We start from the raw sequence: 17,421 nt of genomic DNA on the forward strand, positions 1-17,421 counted from the left end.
AGCATACACCTCATCGCAATCACAATCACCTGCACAAATTATCCTCATCACCACCATCACGCTCTCCGTCGCCATCTCCACCCGCGCCCGGCGCCTCCCGCTCCGTCTGCATCGTCGCTTTTTCGCCGTGCGGCCGAATCACGCCGCCCCAGGAAATGGAAGTTGGCCAGATCGATAAATACAATATCAAATTAAATTAGCTGCCAAAATGAGGTGAAAATGTGAAAATGAGTGTGTGGAGACGGCGGGAGGAGAAACGCGATCCAGTCGTAACAATCAGAAAGATCGTTTTTGACACGCAGGCAAAACAATGTGGTGAGGTCACCGCTTCCTGGTATTGATTCAGAAATGAGTTAAAAGAGGTGAGGCACTTACGCTTTGGTGTGTGTGTGTGTGCGAGCGTCTGTGTGTGTGTGTGTGTGTGTGTGTGTGTGTGAGTGTGTGTGTGTGTGCGTGCGTGCTTGACCATGACATCATTCCTGCAGTGTCTAATCAAGGGGAAAGGGATCTGGCTTTTGCAGGAGGGCTGTAATGGAAACACAATTGACCAGCTTTAGTAAGAAAAACACGATACCTGCACTTTGGCCTCACTTTCACAGAGACACCGAACGCCTCCGGTTCACCTGCGACGCCACGCGGCCTCGCCACCTGCCAACAGATCCGCGCGTGTATCTCTCGCTCTTTTGAAGTTTTATCTTTTCTCAGCGAAGGACAGCGATTCGACGCGTGGCAACACTGCATCTGTTCATTTCAATATGAATGGGCATGTAAGTTCGGTGCTGCTGGAGCGGCGGGGATGTGAAATTGCGGCTGGCGTGCCGAGTGGCCCCGACACGCAGGGTTAATTCAAACCTCCTTTGATGTCTGTCTGTGTGTGAAATGAGGTGGTGGTTCAGAGTTAGCACAAACACACACCAGCACATGCATGCACGGTCGCTCGCCCATCATAATCATCACACTCCCAAAAATACAAACTCAAGTGACCACACGTGTCGCCGCACAGATCCAAGATCACAGGCGGCACCTGAGCTCATGTCAGATCCTGCATCAGAACTAAATCCATCGCACTCTTCAGGACTAAACTCTTGAGCATCCCCAAACATTCGCTCACACGCCATCCATCTGCACCACAATGGGGGCTAAGCTGCCTGTAAGCGAAAACACACACTGCCGGCTTACACACACTCACAATGCCGATGTAAAGCAGATGCTGCAGTTAAAGAGCGATGAGAGTCTGATTGAATTTCGAACTCTCGTGTACAAAACATACTCTATCTGATTAAGTTCGGTGTTGTCAGTGGCCTTAAAATACTTGCTCTCAGTTAAGTGATTGATTTCTGTATCCCTGCAACATTTCACTCTACGCTTACTCATTCCAATTTGAGTATATAAGTTAAAAAAAATCAAGAAAAAAGCATTTAGCTTGAATTTAATTAGACCAACTATGTTGTTTCTAAAGACAAGTGATTGTGACAGTGTTAAAAATGTCAACAGAAGAAAGTGAAAAAAATATCATCAAGGCAAAATTGTGATAAACTCTACACTTGGTTTTCAGTTTACTTTTCAAGCTGTAGTTTTTGGACAAATATACTTTTTCCATCAATATAAATAATGTTCTTATGTAAATAGATTTGTTTTTATTGTAACACACACTTATTCCAAAGGGAAAGTATTACATGGTGCAAATCTCAGAAGCATTAACGGCACGCTGGGACAAAGTTACTCGACAATTTCATGAGTGTAAAAAGTGATGATAAAGGTTTGACAACGTTAACTGTAATATTGGTTCAGGAATGAAAATATTTCACATTATCTTTCAATTTTACTGTGAAATAACACAATCAAAGAGGTAATGATGTTCTATTAGTCTCTAATTCGTCTAATGTGTGAAGCCAGGTCTCAGGCTTTTTATCACATCCTGCTTTGAGCTGCATTTATAGAGTTTCAGGGAGTCTCTGAGTCCCACAGGTGTTGATGGTCGGACAGAAGGTTGATGCGAAAAAGAGTGACATTCTGTTTATATACTTTGAATTTGTTTCTCCAGGACTGTGACACCTCAGAGTCGGGTTCACATCCTGAGATTTGCATGTGGTTCAGGTTAGACTACAGAGGCCCTGTGGTAAGATTTGGTTTTGATTAAAGCCAGACTTTTATGGATTTTTGTCCATATTGATTTAAGGGAGTATAACATATCTGACACCAATTAATCTGCCCAAATGTATGCATTTTAAAATTAGAAAATTATTCCAAGATGTTCTTATCAAATGTAATTGAGACTTGATATTAACATTTAGCCATTAATATTGTGAAAAATAAAAAGAACACAAATAAAATCAAATATGTAGAACTAGAACTAGAAAGTTAAATATCAACATAAACATAGACATATTTTGCACGTTCTAAATATCTTGGAAGAAATTCTATTAATCATCGTAAACATCTATAAAATAAAATAAAATAAAAATAGCAAAGAGAAACGTAATATTTATTTTAAATGTTTTGCGCAGTTGGTAAAATAGAAGTTTTCAAATTAGCAAACATAAATGTCCATTGTCTTCTGTCTGTGAAGGTGGCGAACTGAATAAACATAGGGCTCTAGTTGCGGTTAAAGTCAACAATGCACCTGTACGTCCTGTTTCATGTTTCAATTTAGATTAGAACATTGAAGCAAAACCCACAATCTCTCAAACCAATTCAAAACGTTGCCCCTTAATGTTTACAAATACTGTATATTCTGCATATTGCAAAATCTTCCACTGATTAAAAGCCCTCCCTCAAAAAGCAGCCAACAAATGTTATTTCTAAGAGACGGGGTCTGTATATAGGGAATTTGTTTGTGTTTTCAAAGGTAGTGTATTTATGTATACATGCATTAGTGTATTTGTAATGCTGCAATTGTGGTGGTGGAGCATAAATCCCATCAAACAACTGAGCCATGGGAATAGGGCCAGAGGCAGAGATGAGAGTAAGTCCAGCTCAAAGCGAGAGAAGAGGGTAGATAGATTGTGGAGTGAGGGGGAGCGTCTTCTCCACATTTAAAGAAGAGAGAGAGAGACAGAGAGACAGAGAGCGAGAGAGAGAGAGAGAGAGAGAGAACAAGGCAGGAGACACAGAGCGAGCTACGATCTGCAGAATTAAAAAGATGTAGGTAGCACTTCTGAAGACTCCGTTCAGAAGACAGTGGAGAGTCCTCGCTGCCTACATGATCAAACCTTTAAAACACTTTCCCAGGACTTCTGCGGCAAGAACCACCCACCACCGCGGGAAGCCAATTCAAGTCATTCAGAAGTGTGACCAATCAATCACAGCCGAGTGCAGGTGGAGGAGAACGAGAAGAGGAGGAGGACAAAACCTCGGAGACTCCAGCTCTCACCCAAACTCTCTCTCGCATGCAACCACGCATTTCAAAAAAAGAGACCAATGCATTCGGTGCACGACAGATGCAAATGCCACACCTACCACTTCACACGCAGAGAAGCACTCCCTCTGTAGTGGGATGAATACAGCACTTCACACCTGGAATTTTCTAGGGCATCACGCCACTCTACATTACCACTGCAGCCCACTCAGGGAGCTCTGCCCAGCTTTTTGTCCCTGTCGAGCATAGATAGCACCGGAGACACATCACGCGCTCTACGAAACATCAAACAGAAGACCACTGGAAATTACCCATGCACGCTCGCACGCATGCACACGCTGCAAATAAGACGGAGACAAGGAGAAAAGATGTGCAGCGTAGGCAAAATAAAGCATCTTCCTCTGACAGGGCTGGAGCTTTAGCAGACCTCTAATCCCTTTCTGACACATAATGCTATATTGTCTTCCTTTTCAGCGAGCGCGAGGCCTTCGCTCCTCCACCAACAAGCCACTGGTGGCCCGGATGGGTTGGCTTGTTTTCTTTCGCCTGAAAACACCTGGCAACAATTAGTTACACGAATACACAAAAGTCCCCAAATGTACCACAGTGAAAGTCAGTAGCATTCAGACCCTTCTCCCCCCATAGTTGGTCTTTACAGCTCCATCCACTGTACTGGAATCAACAAGCGCACACACACACACACACACACACACACACACACACACACACACACACACACAGACACACAGAATTAAATCCTCACACACAGCATGCACTGGGTAGCGCTGTGTCTTTAAAGCCTGCATAATTGATTTCAGTCACCTGGATTTACTCCAAGACTGAACACTGAAAACCTGAGGAGGGTTTAAAATAGTGGCTAATAAATAAAAACACAGGGCAGATATATATATATATATATATATATATATACAAGCCAAAAAAAATACTATTTTTATTTATTTATACAATAAATGTATTGTTCAAGATTAGCAGATTTCAGTTTAAATTCTAATTAAATCAGTTTTACGAACGTTCGACAGAGCAAAAAGCGTATTTGTGAATATGCAGAGTCTGTGGGCAAGGGACAAGACTTTGGGGCCTGAAGCTTTCTGGCTCCTGTTTCTCGTTTGATCAGTCGAGTATAAGCAGGCTCTGGTCGCCTGCAGGTAAACAGTCCGTGTGGAGAGCACAAGAGGAGGAAACACACCGGCTTTTTGATTCATCTGCATTCACCTGGAGATAGCTGTAAATAGAGATCAGCCAAATGTCACCTGGACCTAAAACACCCACAGAAAGTATCAGTGTTTGTGTTTTGTGAGGAGAAACGTTTGACTCGGACTGTAACCAGTGGAATATCCGCTGTCTACATTGGAACCCCGTAATATTGGAAGTTCCCCTCAGAGGCAATTCATCATCAGATGTTGTTCTTTGGGCTCCGAGACGGCATTGACCTTTACCGTCGACCTCCAAATTCTAATCAGTTCATCCTAGAATCCATGTGAACGTTTGAAGATACATGCTACGTCTGTCGTGGAGGATTAAACACAAACATAATATGAAAATGGAGACTGGGCACAATCTGGTTCGACTTTTTCTAAACTGTCCCATTTCTATTGCAAAGCTATTTCAAGTAATTCCCTCTAAACACTAACACGGGGGATATCTGCGTGCAGGGCTGCGCTCGGCAGATATATGTATTTTCATTTATATAAACACCGTCAACCAGTGCCAGGCCATCAAGCCGGGGAGCTGAGGAATCCTTGTAACCTTCCCCAGTGTCAGAAAACCAATAACAGGGCAGAAAAATAAATAGTGTGAGTGTTTGTGTGCCTGTCTGTTCTCCAGTCAGTGCAGGGGAGTCCGAGGCTGGGAGTAATGGTGCTGACCAGCTCTCCCACTGCTTGACGCTCAGCTCGACACTGGTTTTATGTGCCTCTAATCTCCACTGTTATTTTGTTTTGTGTTATATTTTGTATTTGTTTGGGGGTAAATACACATAAATGCTAGAGTTTGCACATAACAAGGGGAAATTGGGCTGCACAAAGGATTCAAATAGGGGAAAAAGAGCAGTGCACTAATAGAGCGTGTCTAAGCTTTCATGACCCTGATGTGTGACCCTGATGGCCGCACGCTCTTGGGATGTGCTAATGGGATGTCTGAATGGGACTGGAGCCAGGTTTAGAAAGTGAACATTTATTCCACTTGGGCACACAAATGGATGGTTAACTGCTGCAGGTAAAAAGGTTGCATAATTTAGATCCGATTATTGTGTATCACATCAGTTATTTTGGTTCCTCCCATGTGTCCGGACCAGCAGTTAGGAGTGGTTCATGTAAACAGAGGTGTTACATTGATGCACAGGAAAATAATTCTGAGACATTGAATATCTCAATAATCCCCAGTAGATTGTTAACTTTCCTTGTTTCTCTTTTAAACTTTTTGACATCTGTACTGAACTTTAAGTATCATATCTAAACCTGAATGAAAAATGTGAAACCACACCAAGCCCTTATCAATATTTTATATTATCAAATGTAAACAAAACTCAAATCTGTTATAAATTAACTTAACTTCCACTTTGCTTCTAGTGCACATTATCAATTATGATAGGTCAGTCTGCCTGATGGAGAAAAAAACACTAAAAGTAAAGTAACAGCACAGCTCAGTTCAGCTTCTCCTTGGTCTGAACATGAAAATGTTTGAGCTCATAAAAAGCATCATGATCTTTTACGGTGAAACATTAACTTTTACATGGACTGACTAGACTGTACAATTTTTGTACTGTTATAACAGCAATGAACGACTCAATTTGAACATGCATAGAGTACACACGGGGGTATCTACTGATGTGTTGCACAGAAGCTATCACCAGACAAGAACTTTTCAGACCAGTTCATTTTCAGACATGAACTTCTGGACATTCTTCCGGACATCCATATCACCTCCGCTGTGAGGACTGACCAGTGTCTGCACTTATCACCAAAAGCTCTGGAACTCTTTGTCTGTCCAAGCCGACATCTTCTTCTGTGTCTTCTATATATATGGCATCACTTCTTCAGTGTGAGATATTTATATTATTTTTTCTTTTGTTTTTTTCTTTTAAGTCCGTCGGATGTTAAATACATCATCAACACGCTCGCTCTCTCAGGTACATTTTCTGAAAATCTTCCCGTTACATGAGCTCACTCTGATATTTCCTGGACACTTTACTGGGCGGCTGACAGTAAAAGTTCTGGAAAATATCCGGAGCAACTGACAAAAAAATTCCAGGAAAGGGCATGGACTTGAGTGCATGTCTGAAAGCAGCTAAAGACTTCCGAGGAGCTCATCAGGAGAGAGACCCGGAGAGTCAACAATCTGCTGAAAACGCCTGCGATGCTTCAGACCCATCCAGATAACAGGCTGCTGTTGTATAAGGTCCAGAAGGTCAAGGGGGAGGGAGAGTTGAGGGGGAGGTCTGTGCTGTCTCCCTCTCTCTTTCTTATTCCCTCTCCTTTAAAGGTAACTACTCATGGTTGGAGGCGGGACCCTCAGTTCTTCCTGTAAACTGTCCACAAACCCAAGAGGCTTTTAAAATCAAGGAACAAATGGCAGTGATCGGCCCCTCACATCTTCAACCTGATGGATCAGCGGTGCAGACACAGAGACAGCGGGAGGTGACGCTGACATCCGCTTTAGAGGGGGCTGGGGGGGGGGGGGGGGCGGGTTGGTGAAGAGTGAGAGCAGGGGTGATGTCTAGTGTAGCCCTGGGCATGTGAGACAGATTATTGGAAATTTCTGTAGTCAGCGAGAGTGAGTAAATCCACCGATGCACTTTATAGAGAGATCTGCGTTTGTGGAGAACGACTGTGAGCAACCATCTGTTTCCAGGAAGTGGAAGAAAGGTTTGAAGAAACACAAGAGACGTTCGGGGTTGTGTCCAGCCTGAGTACGACACCTCCCTTGAGTCATTGAAACATACCTGTGCTGATCAAATTGAACCAGAGGCAACGCTAACAACATGAAGGAAGACTTACCATCCGCCTGTGCCTGCACACACACACACACTCACACACACACACACTCACACACACACACACACACACACACACACACACACACACACACACGTGCACTGGAAGCACTAGAGGCAAGAAGGTCTGTGCTGAACTGAGATAAACCTGCAGCCAGCATGTGGTCAGCCGGCTGACTGATACACTGTCGACCACACAGCACAGACACACAGTGAAGGGCAGCAGTGAGGGGAAAAGAGGAAAAATATATCATATTCAAATAAACAAATTGAGGTAAAAAAGTGGGTGAATCCCACAGGCTTTAACCAGCACTCTGTCTTTCCATCCTCCTCCCTCCACATGTGGGTTTATTGATCTGGTCGTGCATTTCCAGGCTTCAGGTTTCCGGTAATCAAGAGCAGCAAATGGCGAGAAGATAGGGCGTGGCGGCAGACGGGTTCTCCGATCGCAGAGTTGTGAAGAGCCAGGATAAACTTAAGGGCTTCAGGAGAAGTCATGTGCACCAAATTATTGATGCTGATTAGACTCTTCTCACTGAAATGAATTTGAGAAAGTTCAACATATGCTGCATAGCAGCAGCATTCAAAAGGTTTGCTTAAACTGAAGCTGAGGAAATATCCCTGACTCTATGTGCCTGTGGGATAAGACATTGATGCAATGTAACCAAGTTCATATCGTCCTATTAAAAGGAAGTGGAAGATACAATTCCTGGCTTGGCCCGAGCCTTCCTTGTCTCATACCCCACCCCTCCAGAAGATTTCATGGAAATCTGCTCAGTAGTTTTGAGTAACAAAAACTTACCCTCATTGGTTGAGATAACAAAGCTGCATAGTTGAAGGCGTCCATGATTTATTAACAGTTCCACGAAGAGTTATTTTAAGAATCAAATACAAAAAAATCCAAAATCTGAATTAAAATGTGTCCAGCAATACAAAAATGTTCTCCTTTCCTACAAACCATTATATCTGTATCATACCAAACTGGAGGAGCTGCCATTAGCTGTGAGCCATTAACTAAATGACATATCTGTATACGATAAGATCATTAAAACAAGATCCACTTCAATCAGCTACAACAGTTATATTAATGCCGGAGAAAATGTAATACTGCTAACTAACAACCAAATGCAGAAACAAACACCAACCTCCTTGGCAGTGGGGATAATATCTCTGTGACAGAATGAGTACTTCTACTTTTATACATTATCGACGATGATACTTAACTTAGATGTGCTACTTTTACATACTGTAAGGACTCGAGTACTTCTGCCATCCGAGCACCTCCCTGCCTGTGCATATAAAGCTCACAAATTCAGAGTGTGTGGCCACCTGGTAATATCTGTGACAAACCATCAAATCACCATAATGACAGCATGTGGGTGTACTGCTCACGTGGGCCTATTAACTGCTCCGACCGAGCCCGAGGATAAGGGAACAATGCCAGTGTCCGCTGCCGCCCCTCATCGCCACGTACTGTAACACATCAGACGCAGCAGCACGCGGGATAATGAGGAGGATAAGGACTATAAACAGCATCCGTCTGCTCACATTTAAATGAACTAATTCTCGTCCTTCCCCTCTATCATTTCATCCATCTTAAGTAGTTTAACTCTAAATATACACACAGAACTGCCTGAACATCCATCTCAGTTGTCAAGCCATTCTTCATCCTTTCCCATCTTTAAAAAACCCTCCCTCTCCTCCTCCTCCTCCTCCTCCTCTTCCTCTTCCTCCTCCACTCTAAAAGCCGCCCACTCTTCTTGTCTATCTGAAACTTCCAGCTCCTCCGACACGTCACTCACCCTCCGTCTTTCTTTCACTTACCCCAGGCAGGATAACATATTGACCGAAACCTGGGCAGATCATATAAAATGTGATTTTTAACCATTGAAATAAGTTTTGTTTAAGATGTAACAGACTTGGAGCTGGAGCACAGTGTGTACAAAACTCAAAACACAACTAAATATTGTATATCTCTGCGTTGTTTAAGGCGACTGACTCAAAATGTATTCAGCTATTTCCTGTGCTGCCCTGTCTCAGCCTTTCCCTCTCTCTCTCGCTCTCTCTCTCTTTCACCCGCTACCTCGCTTGTCAGAAAAAATAAAACCTCAGCCACGGGGAACTGAGCAGACCACATTATATTCAACTTACTTCCTTGTCTCTTTCCATGTAAGACAAACTCAGAAATAATTTGCACACACTTTACATTTTTTTTGTCTATGACAATAAAGTGCGCATGAAGAGGAAGGGGGCGCAGAGGGAGGCAATCTTGTTACCAGCCGGCATAGCCCTGGGAAGATTTCTATCAGACACACGTATAGTGAGAGGCATCCATTTAGAAAATGGCTTTTCTAGGCATGCTGGGCCATTTAGCACACCCCGTGACGACTCCTGTTTGGGGCCATGATAAATGTTCTTTCACACCCGCTCTGCACACAGTCAGGCCAGCACACACACATGCACATGCAGCCATATGGGCACCTCACACAAGACATCACTGGGACGGACGGGATATTTTTAGAGAGAGACAGGCCTGTTTGGGTTTCACTTACAGAAGAAAACCTCAGACAACTGTTGCATAAATTTGATTAAATACACCGAATGTAAAGCCCACTGAGCACATCACGTCAAAAGTCCATAGATCCCAGTTTTTAACAACTATAACATATTCAAAACAAACACAATGTGGCTATTAAGAGTAATAAATGTCGGATATGTCAGAGGATTCATTTATATATGGAACACAAATTGGCAATGATTCCTAAGATGTGATTATCAAACACACATATAATCAGCTATATAACTTGAGTGAAGAAAACAAACTGAATATGTGACTTGGACTGTAAACATAAAAGAGCATCTTTTATGTATTGTTCATTCTGTCAAATAAAAGGTGACTCTGGAAAATGGTGTCATTACATTGTTGGTTCATAACAAATAGATGTTTGTTGTTATTAGTCATTTTGAGAAGCTTACAATTATCAATACATTGCTTACAAAGATGTCTTCATTCATGTTTGAATTTAATGCAAAAGTGTTTATTTACTTAATTAAACCTGGTTGTATTTGTGTTTCATTTTAGTTATTTATAATAAATTCATGATAATAAAGAATAAAGTAGATGGTTAAACTGGAAAATATCAAGCCTCAATTACATTTCCTTGTCATAAGGGTTTGATAACAACATCTTAGGAATTATCAATATATTTTTTTAAAAGTTGTCGGACAATTTATCGTATCAGGAAATATTTTTATCCCTGAAGATTGGGGCAAATAAATGCTTTCTTATGAAAGTACAACATTTTGGAGATTCTGAATTTGTATTAGACAGAAAGAAGATACTTTCACCTTGAAACCATGTGTAACAAGTATAAAGCTGTTTATAAATGCACATTGCTCAGTGGAATTACAGAAAAGAATATTTGCACGAACCGAAAAAGGCAAATATTCAGATGGCTAAACATTCCCAGTCATGTTTGGTTTACACTGGGCTGACTGCTCAACCTATACCTCTATGCTGCTATACCTCTATCTGAACATCTGCCTGATATCCACTTATCATTAACCTTTACATTAGTATGTTCCCCGTCATCTAACTTCCTCCTCTCTAGGATCCATCAATGTCGACACCACACTATGAGCCGTCCCACTAACCACTGGAGCTGCCTGTGTTCGAGCTGCCACAGGCACCGCACCGGCTGGATGAATCACACTCACCCAAACAGCAATAATGAAGCATTTATCTCAGGGTGCATTACAAACCCTGGAAGCACGGTGAACATGCGCACATGGCGGGAAAATGATGAAACGGTGTCAATCACACTCGGCTCAACCATCTGCTCGACCACAAGACAGACACGTGTTAGCCACAGCCGCATACCGGGACCCACACACAAACAAGCCACTGCATTTGCGGCTGAGGATGTTTATTCAAACAAATTCACTTTTTACATATAAAAAAATATAGTACACGAAATGGGATTTTGTTAAAAATAAGTAAATTCTGAATTGAATAGTCATACGGATTTTTGGGACAAGAAAATTGACAGAAGCTGATTTGCTGTGGAAAAAATAAAAACTATCTCAAAATAAAATTACAGGCTGGAACTAAATGTTTTTTGCAGTGCTCTTACAAACACTATGTGTGTGTGTGTGTGTGTGTGTGTGTGTGTGTGTGTGTGTGTGTGTGTGCGTGTGTGCGTGTGTGCATATGTCTGTGTGTGTGTGTGTGTGTGTGTGTATATACACAAGGACTTGGGAGTCTATGTTGTACAACCTCAGCCAGTACACTCTCACTGATTAATAATGGAGGAAAGTAGCAGCGCGTCACATGCAAGCGTGACGTCAACTCACCGATCTCATCTGCTGGGTTCCGGTGACGTGCTGCAGAACCTTCTCCAGCTCCTTCTCGATACGTCCGGCCCAGTGAATCATTCTGGAAAAAAGAAATTAGACATCATCAATCTGCAGCCCTCGACATTATCTCATCAGCATGTCATCACACAGACACTGGTTTCTCCGTCGAGTCATGACAGTGCGTCTCCTGCCATCTTTGTGTGTCTCCCAAACTATGCTTCCTTCCAGATCCCTATTTGGAACTCATACCGTCCATCTCTGCTAATGTCTCGGCTAGTCATCGGCAACCTCTCTTCATATCACACCTTGCATATATCCAGTCGTCTCTGGCAGGACTGGCGGCGAACGTGCCCGCCTCGGCTCGGTCGGGATCAGCGGCTCTGCAATAAAACTGCTCTGGTCTGACAGAAGTGCACCCTAAGCAGGAGCTGATCTCCGGTAGACGGAGCCAACTTTGGAATTAAGAGATCAAACGGCTGGAGCTCATCACTGTATATCTCCCAGCAAGCAACAAATGACTTAATGGATCTAGATTTTCACTAGATCATTTTAAAGCTGCGGCGAGAGGCCAACCTGTCAACCTGGACACACGCTGAACAATCCGTGTGCGTGACCGACGACAGGAACTCTCACTCAATGTCAGTCAGATGAATAAACTCTGTTGTGTGTTTGCGAGCCAGCCACTGACTGCGTGCCAACCTTTTCCTTTCAGCGGCCCGCAGATAGCTAATCACTAGCATCAACAGCACAACAGAGTCGTCTGTCTTTTAATATGACGCTGGAGAAAAATGTCATCTTTAAATGTCAGATTTGCTCAGAAGACAAGGCAGGGAGACAGATTTTTAAATTGGACAAATCTGCCGAGCGGTGACAGAGCTCGACGTGATCACAAAGCCGCAGCGCGCCTCATCAGGAGAGCAACAGAAGAGCAAACACACGCCAGCGAGCGCAGCGCCCTGGCTGTGTTTACAGGGACGAGATTATGAGGACGGGAGAGGGCCTCGGAAAAGGACTGTGCAGAGCGGGACCGCTGGGGAGAGGCCGCTGACTGTGGAAAGGTCACCTCGATATGAAATAAAAACAAGCTTACAGTGAGAGCAGAGCCGAGCACAGCGCAGTGATACTAACAGTGAGGGACATTACCTCTGTCCCCGAGCCAGGCAGACTTCTTATGCAACTTCATTAGTCTACATGTTACACACACACACACACACACACACACACACACACACAGTACATACACAGCTTTGACAGAATGACATGCAAGAAGAGGGCCCTACGTTATGTCTGATGCTGTAAGTATATGTGAAGATGCACATTGCAAACACTTTGGCCACAATAGTCAAGAAGACATCAACTAATCTTAGGAATATTATTGATAAGGATAATTTGGGTATCATTATCAATGTTTGATCTAAACTAGTTGTAGATAAGAGAGATAAGAGGTATTATAATTACAGTTTTTATCTAATTTAAAGCAGGTGAATGTATTCTGTATTCTGTGTTCAGCTCTAAGCTCTATGTATAGAGGCTGGACAATCAATTTATATTATTGGATATTTTCTCTCTCTATAATCTGTCAAATATATAATCCTGTGGAGATAGTGTGTCACAGATAAAATGAAGAGACTACTTTACATAGTCACAAAACTGTGTCAATATGAGCAAACATTAGTGCAATTTTACAACGCGGGATTCTCAAATATTTGAGTAAATATCAAGTCAAATTATCGAGATAATGAAACTTAATTTGGCTCCCAGTCAGTTATGATTGAGAAAATGGAATGAGTTTGGATGAAATGAGTTTGGATGACCTGTGTGTCGGCTACAGTCGGCCACCATCTTTATTCTGCTGCAAAGGAACAAAACTGTCATTCTCAGGTATAACAGTGAAATTTCCAAATTATGAACTATCAAGTCAAATCACTAACAAATAACATACCTCAGTATAAAGTCTCATATCGTGATCAATAACACAGATATTATCCTTTTCACTCCTTCAGGGTGTCGTCATTTTTCAATCGGTTGCATAACATCAAACCCATCAATAATACGCAAAACGACAGAACGACAATAGTCGACCATGCAACCATTAAACTAATCAGGGCAGGTCATGTGATGCTAACCCTGACTATTTACTTGCTCTTGTAAAATGACTTGGGATTTGTTATGGACTAACTGTAAATCAAAAACATAGACAGATCCCTCCATTCAGCTAGAGAGAGTGAGGGGGGGGTGCTGCTTTGGGGAATGTTCATGTTCAATAAATGCTTTGAGCCCTTATGTTTGGTGAAAGCTCTTATCTCCCTTAAAAACACAGACGGGACATTATCATTGGACGGCGCATGTAGGTCGACTCTTTGTGGTTTGATGTCGGATTAAAACCCTGCCATTCGTCTCTTGGTAATTTTTTTTCTCATGTATAATGATTTCGGTCAGACAAACATGATGGAGAAGGAGATTATACGTGTGGACGACCTTTGTATCAGCCACGCACGTCAATATGTGAAGGCTGCTGCCATGGACCAAGACCCAAGTGCAATACCGAGATATCTTTACGGGCAGAAGGTGGAATGATTTCACATGTGTGGAAAATATGATTTGACCTCCTACAATGTAGCTGCTCTGAGTTTTGATTGCAGCTTTCCAGAGGAGATTGGACATCCGTACATTTACATTTAAGCTACTGGAACACGTTTTCACCATATAGTTAATATGGAAATAATTTCCTCCAAACACACACAAACACACACAATACACGAATACAACACAAATACACTAACTACATGTAAATCTGACCAGGCTGCCAGGCGGCAGGGTCCAGAGAAGGAACGCTCTCTTGGCACTGCTGTCAAAATGGACTACAGGACATTCTGCCCTTCCTCAGCTACTGGCAATTAGACCATCAGCACACACATTCTCAGACATGTGTGTGTGTGTGTGTGTGTGTGTGTGTGTGTGTGTGTGTGTGTGTGTGTGTGTGTGTGTGTGTGTGTGTGTGTGTGTGTGTGTGTGTGTGTGTGTGTGTGTGTGTGTGTGTGTGTGTGTGTGTGTGTGTGTGTGTCAGGCCTACCCACCCACATGGACACGGCCATAGCAACTCCCCATACACTTCAATTAGCCAGCAGTCAAATTTTAGCAAATAGCACAAAGATGTGGGTGACACAAGACCCAGTTTTTAAAACCCAGGGGACGACCGGATTTAAAACGACAACAAAACCAGACCTGGACCTCACTTATTTTTATCTGCTCTAACAAGAACACTGATTGTAAGAACATATAATGAGATTAACCTTGTTTTAATACAGTGCTATCTCTAATCCAGCCGTTACAATAATCTCAGTAGTTTGTAATATTTGGAGGGAAAAGCAGAGAATGAGGATGTTGCTGTTAGATTAAACGCTCAGCCTATTGAATGAAAGTGTAGTTTAAAGCATATGAATACAAATACAGCAAACATAAATGAAACATTCATGCTAGTTTGTTTAAAACTGAGAAATGATCAGCATTGTTGTTTCATTACGGTACTCAATCAAATCTATGACGGAGGTAAAAGTCAATGAGCGGTAATATGAGGGAAATCAGATTTCTCTTTGAATGTCACCTTGGACCGACAAAGCCCTGAAGATTTCATGGAGATTATCCAGTGAATGCATCAGGGAGGAATAGAGATTTCTGTCGCTTGTGATGAGCTTGACTGACCAATCGTCACAACAGGACACACTCCATCAGATCCTCACCACAGGAGCGTCATTAAGAGGACCTGAAGCCACATATCACACACTAGAGAGGGCAACAGTTGCACTATACTTTCATGAGGGGGTTTTGTATCGTCATTATAAATATGAACTGAATTTAAATGAAGCAAAATCCATTAAAAAACTATTTTTGGTTTCTATTCATCATCGCCTTTTACTGGATCTTTCTATGACGCACAGGTGGGGAACTGTTGCAGCAGACCTTGTGTTTCTGGCTCTGTGTCATTCAAGGTTAAACTCTTAGTTTGTTTCACATAGGGGAAGAGAATCGTGCTGTACTCTAAATGATTACGGCAGAAACAAATTCCCCAACAGGTGCCACAATGAAAAAAGTCCAACAATAGTTTTCCTCGTCTGAAAAAACTGCTGGAAGCTCAGTCACTCTTCTGTGCCTGCAGGCGCACGGATGAGGCAACAGTGAGATTTTACATTTCTACCAATTCAACTTCTAGTATTTACTTAAATATAAAAAACAAAAAAAGTAAAAAGACTCCTAACTGGAAGCCTAGTTGCTGCAAATCTTAAAAAGTAGTTCGGGTGAGAAATGAAATGAGATGGAAACTGGGGAGCTTTAAAGACCCGGCTGCTCCTGCGCCATTAACTAATTGGTTTATTCTCTGAGTCAACATTATCCGGTTAAAAAGCACCAGTGTGTCCTGCTGTGGGATGGACCATAGACTGTATATATGGACCTGATCATTTCCACGGTGCGTGTGCACTTTACGCTGGAGGACTCTTCAGACTACAGCCTCGTTATGGCTCAGCCCATCCATCGTGCGTAATTCTCCCCACAGTGACACCAAAACAACGCATGGACCAGGATTGTTATAACCGATAATGCCAGTGTGATTATTTCATTTCTCAATCCTGTGGATGTCAAATCGTTGCTTTTTGGGGGTTATTCGCCTGTGGCACGTGTGCATGATCCCTGGCAGCTGGATGCCTTGTTGGCTCTGATAAATAGAATAAGGCTTTGGGTATTAATATAACCCGCTGCCCAGCACAACAACAACAACATGGTCCCAGTCACAATCATACGAGGCAGCATCATGAGGGACATGGTGGTGGACCATCAGGGGGACATGGTGGTGGACCAATAGGGGGACATGGTGGTGGACCATCAGGGGGACAGCGGCTCCAAGGTAAACGCCACGGCCGCACATGCAGGCTCGTCCGGGGGCCACCTGTCCTAGTTCACCCTCCCACCCCCCTATAAAACCACAACCCGGTGCGGGGTACTTACGTGTAGTGCTGCGGGAAGAGGTGGGTCGCGACTGTCGGCGTGGACACGCATATGAGAAGGACAGTTTGGACCGCGAGCAGGCAGAAGAAGCAGATCGCCATTTTCCATTAAATATGCAAGAAAACTGGGATAAATGACAGAGGCAGCGGCCGGAAGGAGACAGCCTCTCGCAGCGAGGAGCTAAGAATAACCGAGCTCCGGAGGAAAGTGGGGAGGGAGGTGATGGTTTGGCGGAGGCTGCTGGACACCACTTCAGCCAGCCAGTGAGATCTCAATCAGAGAGAGAGGGAGAGAGAGAGAAGAGAGAGAGAGAGGGGGTAGAGAGAGGGGGGGTAGAGTGAGAGAGAGAGAGAGAGAGAGAGAGAGAGAGAGAGAGAGAGAGAGAGAGAGAGAGAGAGAGAGAGAGAGCGAGAGAGAGAGAGCGAGAGAGAGAGAGAGAGTCCGAGAGAGAGAGAGAGAGAGAGAGAGAGGAGGGTTGGCAGTTGGTGAGCTAGAAGGAGCTGCCTCTGCCTCTGCCGCTGCTGCCGCTGCCGCTGCTGCCGCTACTTCTGCTGCTGCCTCTGCCTCTGTGGATGATGATGATGATGATGATGATGTGTCTCGCTGCCTATTCGCGCACTAGCTCTCCTCCCTCCCTCTCCGCCGCCGCCGCGCACATTTGCTCCTGTTTCTCCTCTCGCACTCTCTCCAACGT

The 17,421-nt window shown here is 43.4% G+C and overlaps 1 protein-coding gene across 1 annotated transcript in view; it reads right to left on the reverse strand.

Moving 5' to 3' along the window:
- cacna2d2a (calcium channel, voltage-dependent, alpha 2/delta subunit 2a) overlaps positions 1 to 16,989 on the reverse strand; it is a 143,351-nt gene extending 126,362 nt beyond the window's left edge. The window contains exons 1-2 of the mRNA XM_061069533.1: positions 16,728 to 16,989; positions 11,724 to 11,805 (exon numbers count right to left, since the gene is read on the reverse strand). Coding sequence (XP_060925516.1) covers positions 11,724 to 11,805; positions 16,728 to 16,828 — 183 coding nt within the window. The 5' untranslated portion in view covers positions 16,829 to 16,989. The remainder of the gene's footprint in view (positions 1 to 11,723; positions 11,806 to 16,727) is intronic.
- Positions 16,990 to 17,421: the final 432 nt, after the last annotated feature.

This window comes from Limanda limanda, chromosome 4 (genome assembly GCF_963576545.1).
Source record: "Limanda limanda chromosome 4, fLimLim1.1, whole genome shotgun sequence".
Taxonomy (NCBI): domain Eukaryota; kingdom Metazoa; phylum Chordata; class Actinopteri; order Pleuronectiformes; family Pleuronectidae; genus Limanda; species Limanda limanda.